This window comes from Bos mutus, chromosome 29, assembly GCF_027580195.1.
Source record: "Bos mutus isolate GX-2022 chromosome 29, NWIPB_WYAK_1.1, whole genome shotgun sequence".
NCBI lineage: Eukaryota > Metazoa > Chordata > Mammalia > Artiodactyla > Bovidae > Bos > Bos mutus.
In genome coordinates, this window is record NC_091645.1 from 4,916,760 (window position 1) to 4,935,016 (window position 18,257).

Below are 18,257 nucleotides of genomic sequence, written 5' to 3' on the forward strand. Positions count from 1 at the left end.
TGAGTGACTGACCATGGTATCTCAATGGTATTTTAAAGTCCTTTCCTTTTCAGGAATTTTAATTTTTTAAATTTTGTTTCATTTTCACTTATTATTTGTCCCCTGAGGGGGCAACCAGTCTTTTGTTTTGTTCATTTGTATGTAAAACACCCTGTGGTAAGACTGATTAGAAGGCATGTTGGGAAAGCGCCTGAGGATTTTTAATTATGGAAAAGAAGCTTCATAATGTTCAATAAGAGTCTCAACTCAGAGGTTGGGCCAGTTTTCATTTACATTCTTAAGGGTAAATGAAAGGATAGAAAGGACATATCTCAAGCAGGGTGTGCTTCTCTCATGTATCACATAGGAGAACTTTCCTTTTCTTTCTCCACAGAAACATAGAATTGCACACTGCAAGACTTCGGAAATAACTCATCTGCTGAATTTTGAGAGTGACGAAGCTGAAGATTCTACTGAGGTGCCTGAACTGCTGGGACCATTTAAGTGTCCCAAAGACCTAGAAATGGCGATGCCTGAAAGTCAAGATGACTGGTCCAAGGAAGACATTATGCAGTTACTGGAATGTATGGAGAAAAACATTCCATCCAACGACAGGCACACATTCAAAGTGACCCAGTCAGTGATGGACTGGGGTAAAGTAGCTTTTAAAGATTTTTCTGGGGAAATGTGCAAACTCAAATGGTTAGAGATTTCCTATAACTTGAGAAAGTTCCGCACTTTGAAAGAATTAATCTTGGAGGCTAAGGAAAACATTAACAATTCCAAAAGAAAAAAACACAAGAAACATCCTGATTTACCCAAGAAGCCCCTGACAGCTTACCTCCGCTTTTTAAAAGAGATGAGACCTCAGTACCTCCAAAAGCACCCCAAGATGAGCAACCAGGAGCTGATCAAAGTTCTGTCTGAGGAATACAGGAAGCTGCCAGAACAGCTCAAGCTGAAATACAGTCAAGATTTCCAGAAAGAGAAACAGGAGTTTCAGGAGAAAATGACTCTGTTCAGAGAACAGCACCCTGAACTTGTCCAGAACTCCAAGAAACCTAATGTCCCCAAAGGAAGTCAAAGCAAAGTGCCAAAGAAGTTTCAGGAACATGTCCAAAAAGTGAAGCCTCCCCCAGAAAACCATTTACCCGTGAAATGGAAATTCCACGGAGAGCCCGAGAAGCCCCCGATGAATGGCTATCACAAGTTCCACCAGGATCTCTGGTCGAGCAGGGAGCTGAAAGTGGTGCCCCCAAGGGAGCGCATGGTGGAGATCAGTAGACGCTGGCAGAGGGTCCCCCAGGACCAGAAGGAGCTTTATAAGAAGCAGGCAGAGGAACTGCAGACACAGTACAAGGTGGACCTTGATCTCTGGCTCAGGACTCTGTCTCCTGAAGAATATGCTGCTTACAGAGAGGTGACCTGTGCTAAGCCTAAGAACATGAGTATGATGGGGGGCCCAAACCCCAAGATTAGAAGGATGGGTCTGCAGTCCCCATCATCAGGGAATTTGCAAGGAAGGCTTAAAGAGGACCCAGTGTTTCAGGCTGCAGAGTTAGCATCATCAGACACGACTGGAGAACATTCTCCTACCTCAGGGAGATCAGAGGAAAATGAGGAAGATGCAGAGGGGGATGCCACTAACTCCTCAGACCAGTGCAGAGAAGATGAAGACTGCAAATTTGAAAGCACTGGGGATGAAGATAAAGATTGTGATGTTGAGAGTACTGTCTGTAACTCACCTTCCTAAGGGGACTCCTCTGACTCAGACTCCAAAATTATTTTTTTATCCCTTAAATGGTGGAACAGAGGACTTTGCAGCAAAACTCTAGGGAATCTAGAGTTACCAAAGGGAGTGGAGTCTCCTCCTTGCCCGTTTCCCTCCCTCTTTTCCTTGCTTCTTTCTTTCTTTCCTTTCCCTTCCTCCTCCATATAAAGTAGGATAGGTTGGGAAGAAGAGAACTTGAGAAGTATTCACTGCATCAGGTCCATATACATGAAAGAAGGGGATATTGCTGGGAGAATAACTGTAAATATGAACTAGCGTTGCTCCAACCTCCAATACCACCCACCCCTCCTCCTGCAAACCAGGATATATTTGAAAATCTGTTTAAGGTTAATGCCCTCTCATTATACTTTCTTTTTTTTCCCCTAAAAGTTCCTGGCTTCTTTTGTTTTTTTTGTTTTGTTTTGTTTTCATGAAAACTTGCATTTACTAAGTAGTTGCATCTTTTATAGTGTTAATTTTGTTGCTAAAAATCTTAGAGGTTTATTTTATTGTTCATAACTGTGTTTCTTGGTAAACAATTATAATACCAGAAATAATGATAATATTTATACTTGTTATACCTGAAATTTATATCATACTATGTCTTGCCATATGTCTAAAACGATGTTAAAAGTAAAGATACGTTATTGTCCTGACTGTGACTTTAAAGCTGATGCTTCAAAGCATTAAGGCAGGATTTCCCCTGATGATGCCTGGAGACTGAGTCCTAGTACCTGCTGCTCTTGAGCTTCCAGGAGCACTTCCAGCCCTGTGCATGCACTGCTTGAAGGCCATGTTCTCCTTCAAGCTACTGCAACCCACTGAAGCCCGAACACACCTGCAGCTTGGCTCCCTGCTGTTTCTTCACACTGAGAACAGAGAGCAGGCAGGTAGCCACCTGGAGAGGGCAGGCTGACATTAAAGCAAAACCCGCTGTTTCAAAGATGCTAAATCAGAAGCAGCAAGGCTTTTGTCTGAATTATGCTATCAAGAGACTTCCATTGATTCAGGAAAGTCTCTGCTGTGAGAAGCAATCTAGATCTCACGCAGACCCTGTCCTGGCACTGCCGCTTGGTCTTCCAGCTTACACGACTGCACACACTTGAGAAGGACCCCCTGTCAGCCTGCAGCCTCCTGCGTGTGGGGCTGCGTACGCCTAGGTGGTCGGATCTGAGTACACATGGGCGCTGTTCCCGCTCAGCAAGGGATGCGGCTGCTGTTGCAGGAAGTCCACCCACTGTTGAACCTCCGTGTACAGATAGTAGAGGACCCGCAAGGGAACCCCACTCAGAAAGTCTGTGTATCTTCTTCCTGGTGCTCCAGGTAGGTGCTCCTGATGCCAGGCAGGTAAAGGGCATGAGCAGCAACAGCAGTGCATCTAGACCATCTCCACATTGCACACGAAGAGATCCTGCTGATCCAGCAAACCCACCGACCTCTTCCACCCGACATCCAAGGAGCACGTGTGCGCACTTGTCAGATGGAGACTGTGATGCGCTCCTTTCAAGCCAGCTACCGAGAGAAGGTGCGGAAACACACAGACTTGTCCTCATGGCTGGAGAAGCTTAAAATGCTCGATTGCAGTCCATCCTGTCCTCCTTCCAAAAAATCCTGCGTAAGTACACCAGCATGTGTAGGCTGGGCAGAGTTTACAGGCCACTGGACTGCAGGAGATCTCCCAGGTCTGTTGGCTGCGCCGGCACCGCGACCCCCGCCTTCCGACCCTCCTAGCCGCAGAACTCAGCTGCGTACCCTGCGGGGCCTGGCCTGTGTCTCTGCCAAGGGCATGGACAGCGCTGAAGTCCAGTTCACCACAGCTTTGAGGCTCACTAATGACTGGGAGCTGTGGGCCTTCATCGTCACCAGCCTGGTGAGTGGATATATGAAGGAGGGAAACAGACACCCAGAGGGAACTGAACAGTTCGCTGGAGAGGGTCAGTCCAGACCACAGCCTCGCTGTCAGCTCCTACTACCTCTGAGTGTGTGGCTTTTTTTTACCTGTGTGTGCTCTTCTCCTTCTTCCAGAGCCGATACAAGGAGGTCAGACACACTCTACATTATGTTTATCTCTCTATGTTTAAGCCTTTCTTTGCTTCTAGGGCATTTTGTATGTAGAGCAGTTTAAATAAGAACCTTAACATTTAACATCTGTTTTGATATTAAAGTGCTTGTAGTGACCATTCTGTTATCTGTATACATGTAAAGTTAGGGACAAGCTCTTAAGTTTACAGTTAGAAATTCAGTGTGTGCCTGTGTGCTCAGCCACTTAGTTGGGTCCAACTCTTTGTGACCCTCTGGACAGTAGCCTGTGAGGGTCCTCTGGAATTTTTCAGGAAGAATACTGGAGTGGGTTGCTATTTCCTCCTTCAGGTGATCTTCCTGATTCAGAGATCGAACATTATCCTGCATTGGCAAGTGGATTCTTTACCACTGAGCCACCTGGGAAGCCACCCCCAAAATTCAGTACTTGATATTTAATATTCCACTCTAGCTTCACAGAGGCCAACGCAAGTGTACATGCATGCGTGCATTTGTGTGAACTTTGAGCCTCCCCTTCACCTTTCAGTTATGTAAAGCTGTTGTAAATACCATCCCAATTCAGTGCCTCAAAGTTTTTTAATCATAAGAATTTAAAACAGACAGCAAGCAAGCCCCCAGGGAGCCATTACAGCTAGTCTCATACAGCTAAAGTGAAGGTGAAAATTTCTCAGTCATGTCCGACTCTTTGCGGCCCCATGAACTGTAGCCCACCAAGCTCCTCTGCCCATGGAATTCTCCAGGCCAGGATACTGGAGTGGGTAGCCATTCCCTTCACTAAGTGTTTAGGAAAAACAAATAAATAAAACTTCAAAGCTTTACAGGAATGTGAGGAGGCGGCAGAAAGATTCCTGTGGGGAGGTGAACCACTGAAAGCTAGTCAGCCCATTTGTGTGCGCCTCCCACTTCTTCCGACTGGTTGGGGTGGCCCTCAGGGCCTGCGGTTCTGGAGGTGCTGGTCCAGGAGCACCCCGTTGTTGAGTCCTGACAGTCACCATGAGTGAGGCTCTGGGGTCAGCACTCCTTGTCCAACTTACTGGGAATACAGGCAGGGAAATTGGAAAGAGCTGCCTGGCGCGGTGGGTAAATCTGTTCGCTGCATGGTTTTTGTCTCCTTAAAGGGTTTTTTAAAATAAGTATTGGGTTGGCCAAAAAGTTCATTTGGGTTTTTCCACAACAGCTTATGGAAAAGCCTGAACGAATTTTTTAGCCAACCCTATATGTTTGGCATTGTTGTTGCTGTTCACTCACTGTGGTGTCTGACTCTTTGCGACCCTGTGGACTGCAGCACGCCAGGCTTCCCGGTCTTTCACTATCTTCTGGAGTTTTCTCAAATTCATGTCCATTAAGTCACGTTTGGCAAGCTGTCTTTTAATGGGTTTGTAATGTCTCATGTTTTTAGCAGCCTGTATCTGCAGCTGGTGCTTTTAATTAGGAAAAAAATTGTAAATAAAAAACATTGTTTAAAAGACATAACCATAGAACACAACTTCTCACTTGTGGATTTTTTTCTGTGTATTCCAAGTAAGATAACTTGAAGCAGCCAAAAAGTAAAGTGAAGTACTTTTTTTTTTCCCCCATCTAGATCCTTGTAGGTGCTTTTGTTATTGTGGTAAATATAAAAACACACTTTCATTCTCATGACTATGAAGAAATATCTATACTTAAATGAATTCTAAATGGTTGAAATGCTGAATGTATTTGGAAAACCATGCTGCAAATTATATGATTTGCTTCTCTGCTCAATATGAAATTTGTGAAATTAGCGCCAAAGACATGATTATTTTTATTTCAAATAGCAGGTAATATAGGGGACTCTTGCTATTAAGATGTAGTAAGGTTTTTTGAAGAAAAGTTAAATTTTACCTAACCTCCTTCTCCTTCTGCCTCTGTAACTCAGCTTGCCCCTTGCAAAGTCTAGATCACATAGGTCACGTAGTCTCAGAAAGTGGGGACTTGCAATACTAGGAACTGGACTTTACTCACTCACCCTTGTCCTACTCTTTGCAGTCACCCAGCCCGCAATCCTGCTTAATCATGCCTGTCCAGGTCAGACATCACCCTCCCCATGCTGACCATTGTTTCCGTGTGTGAAACACCTTGTTTAAACCAGCCTATTAGCAGCTAGTGTTGCCTACTACACTCTGTCTATAAAAACTCTGTAATCCCTTTGTTCAGGGCTCAGAGCTTGGAGTGTTAACTCCTCTGTGCCCATTGGTGTAATAAACCTGAGTTTTCCAACTCTCTGAGTGTGGTGCTTGGTTTCTTGAATGCTGGTTTCGGCAACATTTCAACATGAGCTAGAGAGTACGTTTAAAGAACCAGTATTGAAAAACTTATCAATATATATTTAGGAAGTATCTTTAGTGTTAGAAATACAATGGTGACTATGTAATTCAGTGTGGGGCAAAAATATTTAAATTAAAAGAAATGCTCTATTGTGTGATCAGAAAATGGGAACAGACATGCTCCCTGTCATACCATCCCATCCTTCATGCCCAGGTGATAATCCTAAATTAAAATAATAAAAAAGAGTAACATACCACCAGTGTGATTGCAATGCCCACAATCACCCCCACACTTATAATATCTACGCTTAACAGAGCCTCCAACATACAAATACACTTAAGCTCAATGTGTGTAATCTACTTAGTTTTTGACATCCACTTTCAAATCTTGAAAACTTAAACTTTTAGACTCTAGTCCCTAACTTTTACTGCAAAACTCCTTTCCAATAAGGAGTATTTATTTATTAATTTCTTCAGGCAAAGATTTGTCCAGTGCCCCTCATGAAGCACTTTCTTTTTATTATTGTAGACAAAAAGGACCTGCTAATTCTGGATTCTCTGAAAGAAATGCTTATCCCAGTCTCCAGATCAGTGGAGATTTCCCTGCAAATCGGTTTTTGCTCCGAGGGTGAATAGATGTGTAGGACAGAGTAGTTTTCAAGGAAGGAGGAGAAGGTTGGGGGCTGACCTGGATCTGGTTAGAGACCAGGTCTGTCCATCCTGTTTAAGCCGTGGGGGGCAGGAAATGGGAAGCACATGGTCATATTTTGTTGAGTCCAGCAAGCTCACAACACAGGTGAATAACCATCTCATATACTCCAGACAAATGGCTATAATGGAAGATGTCACTGTCAAGACGATAGAAACCAACAAAAGTTGGCAGTTAGCACCTGCTTTATAATGTAGAACTAAAAAGGAGGGTCCATTACAGTAGAAAGAGCCTAAAGACAACGAAGTATTCTTTTGCAGCAGTGGACAAGGGCTCCGCCAGAGAAGCAGTCCTGAGCACCCCGTCTGGGCCGTGACTCAGCCTCCTCACCTGTGGCCAGTGCAGATGAAGGGCCTGACAGGGAAAGTGCACACGCCATCATCGTACCTCCAAAGGAGGGAGTGCTTGGCAACATCCACAAAACTTACATTCCCTCTGTCACAATCAAGGAACACCCCAACCCTGCCCAGAGGTCTCTCTATGTACAGAGGCGTGGTGGGGGCGGTGGTCCAGAGTTGGTAATGGTCATCCTGCTTCACACACACAAGGAGAAAGTTGTCCCTGTTGGACTCGTCCAGTATGCCATCGTCCTTCCTTATCCAGGAATCCTTACAGACACCTACAGCCCAGTCCCAAGAGCTGTCCACAAGCGTCTCCCAGAACTGTTTTCTGGAGGTGAAGCTCTGGGCTCCCCATGAGGCAAAATACTTCAATGTTCCACCATCCAAAGACGCATGGAGGCTGTCATGTTCATACTTCAGACTTCTTGCATCATCAAACAGCCTGATGTGGTAACTGCTTACTTCATTACTGAGTGAAAAAGTTACTGTGGAGAGATGAGAGAATATGCCAGTCAAAATTAATATTAAAATAAAATGACCTATGAGAGAGGAGGGTTTATCTAGAGTCTCATTGGGTGAAAAGTCTTAAGGTTATTAGAAAGGTAGTTTTAACTGGAAAACATTGGATTCAAACGTTGCCAGGATATCTGCCAAGGAAATAGATTATTAGTTACCATGGAAAAAACTGCTTAAAAACTCAGAGATTATAAACAATAGGGAGGTCATGTCTACTTCTGGCTGGGTACTTTTTATTCCATCTAAAAGACTGGACAACAGGCATTGACCATCTCCAAGACCATGACAATATACCTTATCTCCACCTCCATTACTTCTGCTCAAGGGAAAAAAAAAATACATTGTAGAATAGAGAATTTGTGATCATTCTTCCATTTCAGTTAAATTAGCAAGTGGACATTGAGGAAACAAAACCTAAGTATGGCTTCTTAAAAGTGATTTCCTTATAGGCTTTTTTCTGCTTTTGATCTGCGGTTCCAGCCTAAGGTCTAGTCTTCCACTTCCTGACCTGGTCACCCTCCAGGCTGAAGTTTATCATGGAGCTCTGTGGGGCCCATCCACCAACCATTTGCTTTCTTGTGGTTTCCATACTTTTTTGAGGCTTATATGTTTGTTCATATCATATCAATGGGAAAACATATCATACATTCAATTGCTAAGAAACTTTCTGTATGTAACTGCACTTAAACTCTGAAACTGGAATACCCTGGATTAATAAGCAGCTTTCAGTGAACAACCCACATGGTAGGTGATGATATTTTTAGGGATCCAGGAGCCATTTTGGAGTATGTCCGTTTCTTCATTATACAAATTATTCAAATTTATAAGTAATTGATGAGGCAAGAATCGCATCAAGCACCAGCCTGGGTATATTCTGTAGAGGGTTTTAGTGATTGCAGGCTGTTCTGCACAAGCTGAGACATGAAGAGGGAAAGACTGTCTACAGAAACCAACACTGAGGGACCCTACAGGGCAGACACATCGGTGGGGTGATACTCTGGAAGCGGCTGAGCCAGTCCATCAGCCCGGCCATAGGTCATGCAGGGAGTTCTGGGAGCAGAGGCTGAGGCACGTGCAGCTGTGCTGACTCACTCCTGTAAGAGGGAGATGTGGTTCATCCTTCTGCTGCCCAGGGCTTCTTAAATACAGCCTTTAGGATAAGACAGCATCCTTCAGCTCAACTTTCTTCATCTAAATCCTTTTCCCACAAGCATGGGATAGGATCAGGCTATTCTTGGGAAATTTTTTTCTCATTTTTCTCATGGTCTGTTTTCACCCCCGTTTCCCAGAGGTACTTACCTTTCTCACCTAATGCCTGGAAATACTAGGCCTTGAGCTTCAACATGTTTATGATCTTGAAATTTAAATCAGTAAAAACTGGCCTTTTGGAAAAGTCTGCATTGGGCATGGCAACATATACCTCCCTCAGCCACAGGAGCAAAATATGCTATTAATTACTTCAATTCAAGTATAACAGGAAATCATATTCAACAAAACAGACACCGATATGTGCGTGTTAAGTGAAGTGAAATGAAGTCGCTCAGAATGTCCGACTCTTTGCGACCCCATGCTCATGTTAAGTTGCGTCCAATTCTGTGTGACCCTATGGACTGTAGCCCTCCAGGCTTCTCTGTCCATGGGATTCTCCAGGCAAGAATACTGGAGTGGGTTGCCATGCCCTCTTCCAGGGGATGTTCCCAACTCAGGGATCGAACCTGCATCTCTTGTGTCTCCTGCATTGGCAGGCGGGTTCTTTACCACTAGCGCCACCTGGGGAGCCCCATAGACACATATACACACAAGCAATGTAGTATTGTCTGGCACACTATGTGTTCCCTTTGTTAAATGCAGCTCGATCTCTTACACAGCCCTCACAGTGCCATCATCAACATTGCAAGATCAGACTTACCATTTCAGTTTGTCTCCCAATTCCTGTCAAAAATAAAATAAGGAAACATAAGACTAGACTTCTTCATAAATAGCCAACCAGTATTTGGGTTGGGGAAAACTTCAGAAAAGTTCTTATCACTACCATGAGAAAACAGTCAGGACACCCATTGTCTTTTTTCTCCCCAAAGCAAATTGGCACAGCATGTTGAGATAATCCAAATTCTCGGTAAATTAAGAAATTTGGAGGGCAATGAAGAGAGAGAAGTACAAGGGTAGTGATTGGACAACCCTCAGCTCTCTGTAAATTGATGTTTCCTAGGGCTTGTCCTAAAAGTTTAATATGCCCCAAACTAAAGGCAACTCAAACCTGGGATATTCCAACAGGAGGTGAAAACTTATGAATGTGTCTAAAATTTCCCCCATTGCCCAACTGGAGATCAAAACATTGAATGGTAGTATAAACATTGTTCCCTTCTGGTTTTTACAGAATCAAATTACAAAAGGAGATTTTGAGAAGGGAGTATTCCCTGAGGAGTCTCCATCTTCACAATTCTGCAAAGCTTGCTCAATCATGATTTGCACGAGTTGCACTTTCTCTATAGTATTGCCCACTAGGAGAGACTCCCACCTTATAATGCAAGAGATGAAAAAATAGACCCCTGGTACCATCTAATGGGCATCAAAGCTGTGAGCTTCAGACAATACATTTTCAGTCCTTGGTCCTTACCTGGAGCAGCTCCACATTTGGTTTATAGGACATTTTTCTTGAATTCTTTCTATATTACTTTCAGATCTGTCTTCTTTCCAATCAGTTCCTTTTGTTTCTTTCTGATTTGCTTACAAATCTTTTGGCCTTCTTTTGTAATAAACCCTTTGTAGTAATTTTCTCCCTCCTGAAGAATTAGAGTTACCATCTGATAATCATGTCTCCATATCCATTAACGTCAAACAGTTGGGAGAGGGGTTTCAACAGCATTTAATTTGCACTGACTCATTCTGTCTCCCAAGAAGCTATGCCCATCTTAAATTCATATCTTCCCTCTTCTCAGAAATCAAACTTTTCCCTCTTTCCTTCACTTATTTTTCATGGTTTTTGACTAGGTAAAGAGTCAAACCCACCCTTTTCTCAAATAACTTCCATCCATTTCATACAGATGTTTCTGAAACATCTGGAGAAAATCTTTTCATGGGTCATTTCTTTCATATGCCTCCTATCAAATCTATCAGACCCATGCAAGCAATTGAAATCTATGGGTAATTCATACATCATGTGCATTTTCCTGATTTCAATGTTAAGTAGTAAACTGATGCCTCATCTTAAACCTGCCAAACTCCATAGCCTGCCTTCTCTCTGGGCAGCTATGTTCCATTTTATCCTCAGGGTGGGTATCCTAAGGAACGATCTTCAGATTTTCATCTACTGCCTTCAAGGAGATGTTCATCCTCCCAGTCCTTTATTTCTGCCCTCCTTTTCTCTACAAACAGGTTCTGTAAGGTCACAGGCTCCTACCTACACTGTTTAGAAGGTCATTCATCCTCATTCCATTGCATATTCCTTCCCAGCATCGATGGATTCTCTCTCTCACTCTTTATCTGATTCTCTTTATTCCTTTCCTTCCTGAGGTTTGTCTTTAACATGTCACATTTTCTGCTTACTCTCTAGATAGTGAGCTGTCACTCTTCACCATGATACTCACACCCCTTAAATTGCTGTTCAGTTTCCTTTGTATCTACCTGAGCTCAGGTACTAATCAGATTGAAAATACCTGTGGTTCTCAATAACCTGTCCCTTACTTTCTAGAATGTACAACTTATACAGAAATCTGTGCCTGAAATAACCCATAAATTTTTAAACGCCCCCTTGATCTTCAGAATGAGAACTGATCTTAAACCTGAGAAGTTTCCCCTGAGATCCTGAATCCCGGGTTTGGAGTCGTCCACGTCCTGTCATGTCCTCCATCTCAGCACTTGTGCTGCATTCTTCTAATGGATCTTTTGCTGTAGTTCCTGATCCATTAGATTCCAAAAAGTCCAAGAGGCTTGGAATTGTAGGTTGAAATGGTACATGGGATATTATTCTAAATAGTGTTCGACCCATTCTCTGAATTTTTTAGCACATGATTATTTCACCTCAAACTATTAACGGACAAGTTTCTAGCATGTCTACTTTATCTTTTTCAAAGAGAAATGCATTCTCCTATTTACCATCCAAGCGTCAGTTTTTTTGCCGTATTTTTTGAGGTTTCTTTCAACATCTTGTATCTTTTCCCATAAAGATCCCATTTGGTTTGCCAGCTTCTCCTGTAAAAGAATTGAATTTTAGCACCAGAAAAGACTGAGGTTTCAGACTCCAAATGAGGGAGTGTACTAGGGAATGTCAGATACAGGAACTGAAGGAAGACTAGCAAGGCCATAACAGATCACCACATTTCCTTGTTCTTCCTCACTAATGATCAATTTCAAGAAATTCCGCACCACAGAACCACACCAAGGGAATCATCTGTCTAGGGAAAGGAACAAGGTTTTGTTGAAGATAGCTAGTTTTCAGATACTGTGGCATCTTGTAACCAGAGTTTGATTCTAGTGATGCTTGTCCCCTGCTAATTCCAATGTACTGTATCTTCCTTCATTGTCCAGGGTTAGGAAACCAGGATCCAATGGCAAAGACTTTTTACACTTGTAGATTTTGGAGTCAAAGACTCTTCTCAAAATGAAGGCTTTATAGAGCCTTGAGCATAATAATGTGTCATCCAAATAATCACGGGGGCTTCCCGGTGGCTCAGCAGTAAAGAATCCACATGCCAATGCAGGAGATGTGGGTTCAACCCCTGGGTCAGGAAGATCCCCCGGAGAAGGAAATGGCAACCCACTCCAGTATTCTTGCCTGGGAAATGCCATGGACTGAGGAGCCTGGTGGGCTACAGTCCATGACATCACAAAGAGTCAGACATGACTTTACAACAAATTGACTTCATAACCAAGCCAGTGGATACAAGTTCCATAAAGGCAGGTGGGCTGTGGCATTTTCTTCACAACTTTATCATTGCTAACTAGATTTGTACTGGCACTCAGTAAAGAGAAGTTTCAGTCATCATCATGATCATAATATCCTTTTAGTCTCTTAGGTGTACCATCCCCAAGCTTCCTAAGTGCTCTCAGAGGCCATCACTCACCTAGGATTCCTCAGCAGCCTCTGTGAGTCTTGTGCTCCTGACCTTGAGAGCAGACCAAACAGAGCAAGCTCTTGTCAGCTTCACAGAAGATCGTCTTTGTCTGCTTGTGGGTCGCACACAGGTGTTCCTCACACTTCAGGAATTGCCTGAGGTTGGCTTTTCTGACAGTGGACACCAGAGTCTTCAGAAGAAAGCTGGTTTTGAGGTTTGTCTGTTCTGATCGTTGTCTGTATACAGGACAACTGGCAGGGACTTTGGCTTGTTCCCAGAAAAGACAAAGACAGGACCTACAGAAGCTGTGCCCACAGCCTATGGTGACTGGGTCTAGAAGGAAATTCAGGCAGACAAGGCAGGTGAGCTCCTTCTGGAAGGCTTCTGGGATTTCTGAGTCCATTTTCCTGAGGGAAGAACATCAGGAGTTTATTCCTTTTTCCCCAAGACATAAAGGAACAAACAAATTAGACTCAGGGGATGACTCAACTGTGGAATTGTATTGGGAACAGAAGAGACTGGAGTTTGCTTTGACGAAAATGGAAAACTGAGACACAAAGAGAGCTCTCAAGAGCTGCAGGAAATTTTCTCGACTGCCAAACAAACACTATATACTTCCTGCCCCCTTTTCCTCTACCTAGAGGAGAACTTCAATTTTGTTGGGGTCTTATTTTCCTCTAAGTAGCATGAGCTTCAGGAGTTTGACTTAATTTATAGCTCTTTGTTATGGGTCTTGATTGCCCTAAACAGTCAATCACAATACTTGTGCCAGTCATTGATTTAGCACGTGATACTTGACTAAATTTGTATTTTATTCTTTCCTGTGATTGTCAGTATTCCTGTGATTGAATGCCCTTTGTTTTATGTCAATCTAAATTCACATCCACAATCACTTTTTTTCTCTCCAAAACACTTTCTGAATACATTCAGAGTTAATGAAGATGAAACTGCTGTTGCTGCTGCTGAGTAATTTTGTCAAATAGGATCCTATGTAACAGAAACTACTGCATTGCAGGCAGATTCTTTACCTCTGAGCCACCAGGGAAGCCCTTCATGAATCGTAACATATACTAATTCCATATACTGATTGGTTGCCTTTGCCTTCCTGTTTAATCTGTATCATACTCATTAATCAAACCAAAACTGAAACCATAGGGTTATATCTTCCAAGTCTTTAAAACTATTATCAGACACCCCTTTCATCTTGTGGTAAGATGCAGTTTGCATGTAATGGTGATAATCAGCAGCAAAAACCAAATCATACTCTTTAAAACTGACTTCGCTAAAATATAGGATCCTTGTGTCTGTGCTAGTTAAGTACAGACATTCCTCAGACGTCCCAAGTGTCACTTTTCTGCCTGCTAAATTATTTCTTAGTTTCTTTAAAATTTCAGCCATAAAAACTCACATTTCTGAAGAGAAAACAGTTACTTCACTTTAAAATAATATTTTTCTCAAATTATTGCATTCCTTACCTACTTCAATAGAATACAGTAGTGGACAATATTATCTCTCCTGTGTATACAGGCACACTCCATTTTTAAAATAGACCATTTTAGGTATTACACATGGAGATAAATAGCTCTAAAAATTATTTTTAGGATCTATACCACTTTCTGAGTCCTTGTAATGCATAGGAATAACTAAGAGATGAATGAAATTAGAGAACTAAAATTAGTCACAATTAATTCCAACATGTATGCCATTTAGACAATATAGAGATACAATAATTTTACTAAGTTGTCACACACAGTTACTTCAATGAAACAACCTCAATTTTCTGTTAAAATTAGTAAATTGTGTCCCCCCACCCCCTTCCTCAAGAGAGTCCCAGGAGCTGCTCTGTGGTGAACTGTGTACTTGCCTAAGGAGATGTAGAAACAGTTCATCCTGGAGAAGAACGTAAAGTTGGCTTAGGGATCAAGAGTTCCATTGTGGTCGTGATAGCTTTCCAAAGTCTCAAGATCCAGGTGAGCTCCAAACACACCCTCTGAGTACTGGAGAAAACTTTGTGTCCTGGAGTCTCCTTGTACTGAATCTCTGAACCCCACCCATTTGTTCCAAATGATTGTATTTCATCAATCTTCCAATGGGATTAATACAGATGATGAGATTCCCTGAAACAAGATAAAATTGCTTTAACACCTTGGCTTATCTTCATAAACATGTCTCTGCAAACATCCTCTCATCAAGAGTCGCTGACTGTACTACAAAGTGAAAGTGAAAGTTCACAAACCCACCCTGAAATATACTGATATGTGACTTTCTGAATATTAATCATTTTTATTTTTAACTTACCAAAAAAGTTGGAAAGATTATTTTATCACTTAGAGAGTTTAGCTAAATGTCTTGGAAAACTTGGAAGTCTATTTCTTGAGGTTAGTTTAAATACGTTCTGTCGTGGAGGAGGAGCTTTATTTTATCAATTGATTGATTTTTGCATTTTAAAGGAACACTGTAATGTAAGAACTCCTGTGGTCACCACTCCAGAATGGAAATATCTCTTGCCCCTCACCCCCACACTCCAGATCAAGCCCCCCAGCTCCCTCCAGCAACAACAGCACAGGGGTTTCTGCCTGGTGCTCCCCACCCAGCTCATGTGGGACAGTAGAGGAAGGCCCCAGCTCAGACACACCTTCAGGCCAATGACATTAAAAGGTTGCTCTGGAACAAAACAGAAACATTAGTGACCACAGTGGGAAAATTAGGACAAAGACATATTTTGAAGCAATAACACATGATATCCTCACTTTTCTTTCCTGATATATTTCCCATTGGACAATAAGCTGGAGAATGCAGAATTTTTGGGAAGAGTGGGAATCAGGACCCTACTTTTAACTCTTTCAAGACACTTGTACTATTTATATACATTTTAAGGAGTTGATGGCTTCCCAGGTGGCTCAGTGGTAAAGAACCCACCTGCAATGCAGGAGACACAGGAGACATGGATTTGGTACCTAGGTAGGGAAGATCCACTGGAGAAGGAAATGGCAACCCACTCCAGTATACTTGTGGGGAGAATTCCATGGACTGAGGAGTCTGGAGGGCTACAGCCCATAGGGTCACAAAGAGCTGGACTCAACTGAAATGACTGAACATGCATGCAGGCAAGGCGTCGATGCTCCTAAATGTTTATGAATGTGCATTTAAAAATGATCTTGAAGATTCATAGACTTAGAGAATGAACTTGTGGATGTCAGGGGGAAGAATGGGAGGAAGAGGGATAGTCTGGGAATTTGGGATGGAAAGGTACACACTGCTGTATTTAAAATGGATAACCAACAAGGACCTACTATATAGCACATGGAACCCTGCTTAATGATATGTGGCAACCTGGATGGGAAGAGGGTTTGTGGGACAATGGATACATGTATATGTATGGCTGAGTCCCTTTGCTGTTCACTGGAGATGATCATGACATTGTTTGTTAATCGGCTATACTCCAATGCAAAATAAAAAGTTTTTTAAAAATGAAAATGATCTTGAATTGCAAAAGCACAACCACTGTCTTAGGGGGGCCCACAATTGTTATAAGCATCCCCAGGTCATTATTTTTCAATTCTTAACCAATTTCCCTAGCACTGTTCTTTGGTAAGTGAAGTATGGCAGTATAGGTTAATTTCTACAATAATATTTTGTGTTCCAAATTAGTCATAAAGTGTTTTTAGGAATGCTGACATAAAAGTGACTTCATATTATTTCTCCGTTTTTCTGTATTTACAAATTGCAGCAGTCACAAAAATCAGGGCACCAGACACAAGTGTACAGTTTCCTCTTTGGAAGACACGGGTGCTCTGGATCTCCTCAGTGGTAGAGTTTGATGACGGTGTTAGCCCAGAGTTCTCAGAAGTGGATGACATTAGGCCTGTAAGTGCATGTTCAATGAAACGTCTGCCCCTGCTGTGGGACGGGTGGGAATGAGGCTTAAGGGAGAGGGGATACATATATATATATATTTATATATGTGTGTGTGTGTGTGTGTGTGTGTGTGTGTGTATATGTATATATCCTCCAATTAAAAATATACTTAAAAAACGCCAGCTGCTCAGACAGCAGCTAGGAAGATAAATTAGTGTAAGCTCTCTAGTTTAGAATCAGGCTGAGAGACTTGTGTCTGCAAACTCCCTTCACGATAGCCCTTGGATTAGTTTAGTGCTTGTGTGAATAATCAGAGACCGGGTGACCCTGTGGGCATGTTTCAACTTGGCTACGGCCTTCACTTCCCCTCTGTCATGTAGCCCTGCCAAGTTGGCATGTCACAAAGTCATTGTGAGTTTATATGCCAAAGAATTTACCAAATATAAAAATACCTCCTTGTTCCATTATAAGTTTATTATGAAGACCTACACTGAGTAAGTGTACTAGGTAGATAGTCTGGAACTCAATACATTGATCATGTCTGATCATACACATTTCTGAATGCAAGAGAAAGAAACTAAAATTTTGCCCACTAATGTTACTGTTTGTGAGCTTGACTGATTTCAGTGGATTTCTCTTTCGAACCTCCTAACATTCAGTATGGTGAGTTGTTTTTCAGTATTTTTTGCTGTCATATGGAGTCAACTGCTTTAGAATATTAACTAGTTAAAAAATATACAAGAGATCACAGACTAAGTGCAAACTATTGTCACTTATATAGTTTAATGTGTAGCATATTTTGTTCAATGATATCCCACATATCAGAAATTTTGATTGATTTTCTGTTTACTGATTTAGTCATTGTAAATGCTATGTAATACATTCTTTGGCCCATGTATCCTTGCTTGTTATAATTTCTGTTGGAAAGAATGCTAGAGAAGATGTTTCTAGGTCAAAAGATTTATATAATTCCTTGGAAAGCCCCAGAAGCCCCCGATGAGTGGATATCACAAGTTCCACCATGATTTGAACTATACACTAAGCACCATTCCTTTTATTTACTAACTTGATATAAATAAGTATACCACTTCATTCCTGCACCCGTCTGGTTCATTTATGCAATTAAAGCACACTGCTTACTATGTAGATGAACCTTGAAAGCATAAGTGAAAGTAACCAGATATAAATAGTCATAAATTGTGTGAACCCATTTAATTGAAGCTATATAATAGAAAAATTCATGAAAAATAAAACTGGATTAAGGGGGTGACAAGACACAGGAAGGGATATGGGGAGTAAATATGTGCATTGATTTCTTTTTGGAGTGATGTATATGTTCTGAAATTAGACAGTTCTTGTTTCACAAATTTTTGTATATTACTAAAAAACACTGAATTATGTACTTTAAATGGCATAATCGTTATGGTATATAACTTTTATGTTAATAGAACCATTATTTAAAAGAGAAACACAATTGATTATATTTAATGAAATACTCCATAATAAATTTTTATTAGAAGAAAATTTAATTAACAAACTTATACGTTCAACATGGTCATGCCATTTTATATAAACATGCAGTCATTATGCTTCATTAAATTACAGTGTGCTCAGAGATAGTCAGGGATTATCCTGTGGTCTCACATGAGGTTTTGGAGAACACCTCAGAGGAGAAGTAAAAATAATGGTCACAGAATTTGACAA

The 18,257-nt window shown here is 41.7% G+C and overlaps 2 protein-coding genes and 1 pseudogene across 2 annotated transcripts; 2 read left to right on the plus strand and 1 right to left on the minus strand.

The window, feature by feature from the left end:
* The first annotated feature begins 496 nt into the window (after window positions 1-496).
* UBTFL1 (upstream binding transcription factor like 1) lies at window positions 497-1,732 on the plus strand. Its single transcript, XM_005908037.2, has one exon. It carries the CDS (start codon window positions 503-505, stop codon window positions 1,730-1,732), a length of 1,230 nt encoding a protein of 409 aa, XP_005908099.2. The 5' UTR covers window positions 497-502.
* Window positions 1,733-2,374: 642 nt separating this feature from the next.
* Window positions 2,375-3,879, plus strand: LOC102266336 (MAU2 chromatid cohesion factor homolog pseudogene; annotated as a pseudogene).
* Window positions 3,880-7,110: 3,231 nt separating this feature from the next.
* On the minus strand, window positions 7,111-13,098 carry LOC138986212 (tripartite motif-containing protein 43-like). Its single transcript, XM_070365012.1, is given in 6 exon segments — window positions 7,111-7,610; window positions 8,611-8,735; window positions 9,551-9,573; window positions 11,737-11,832; window positions 12,020-12,035; window positions 12,740-13,098. Coding segments are annotated over 6 exon segments (1,119 nt in total).
* Window positions 13,099-18,257: the final 5,159 nt, after the last annotated feature.

Excerpts from the sequence above, each read along its gene's own strand:
- UBTFL1 (XM_005908037.2), top strand. The coding sequence starts at position 503 with ATGGCGATGCCTGAAAGTCAAGATGACTGGTCCAAGGAAGACATTATG.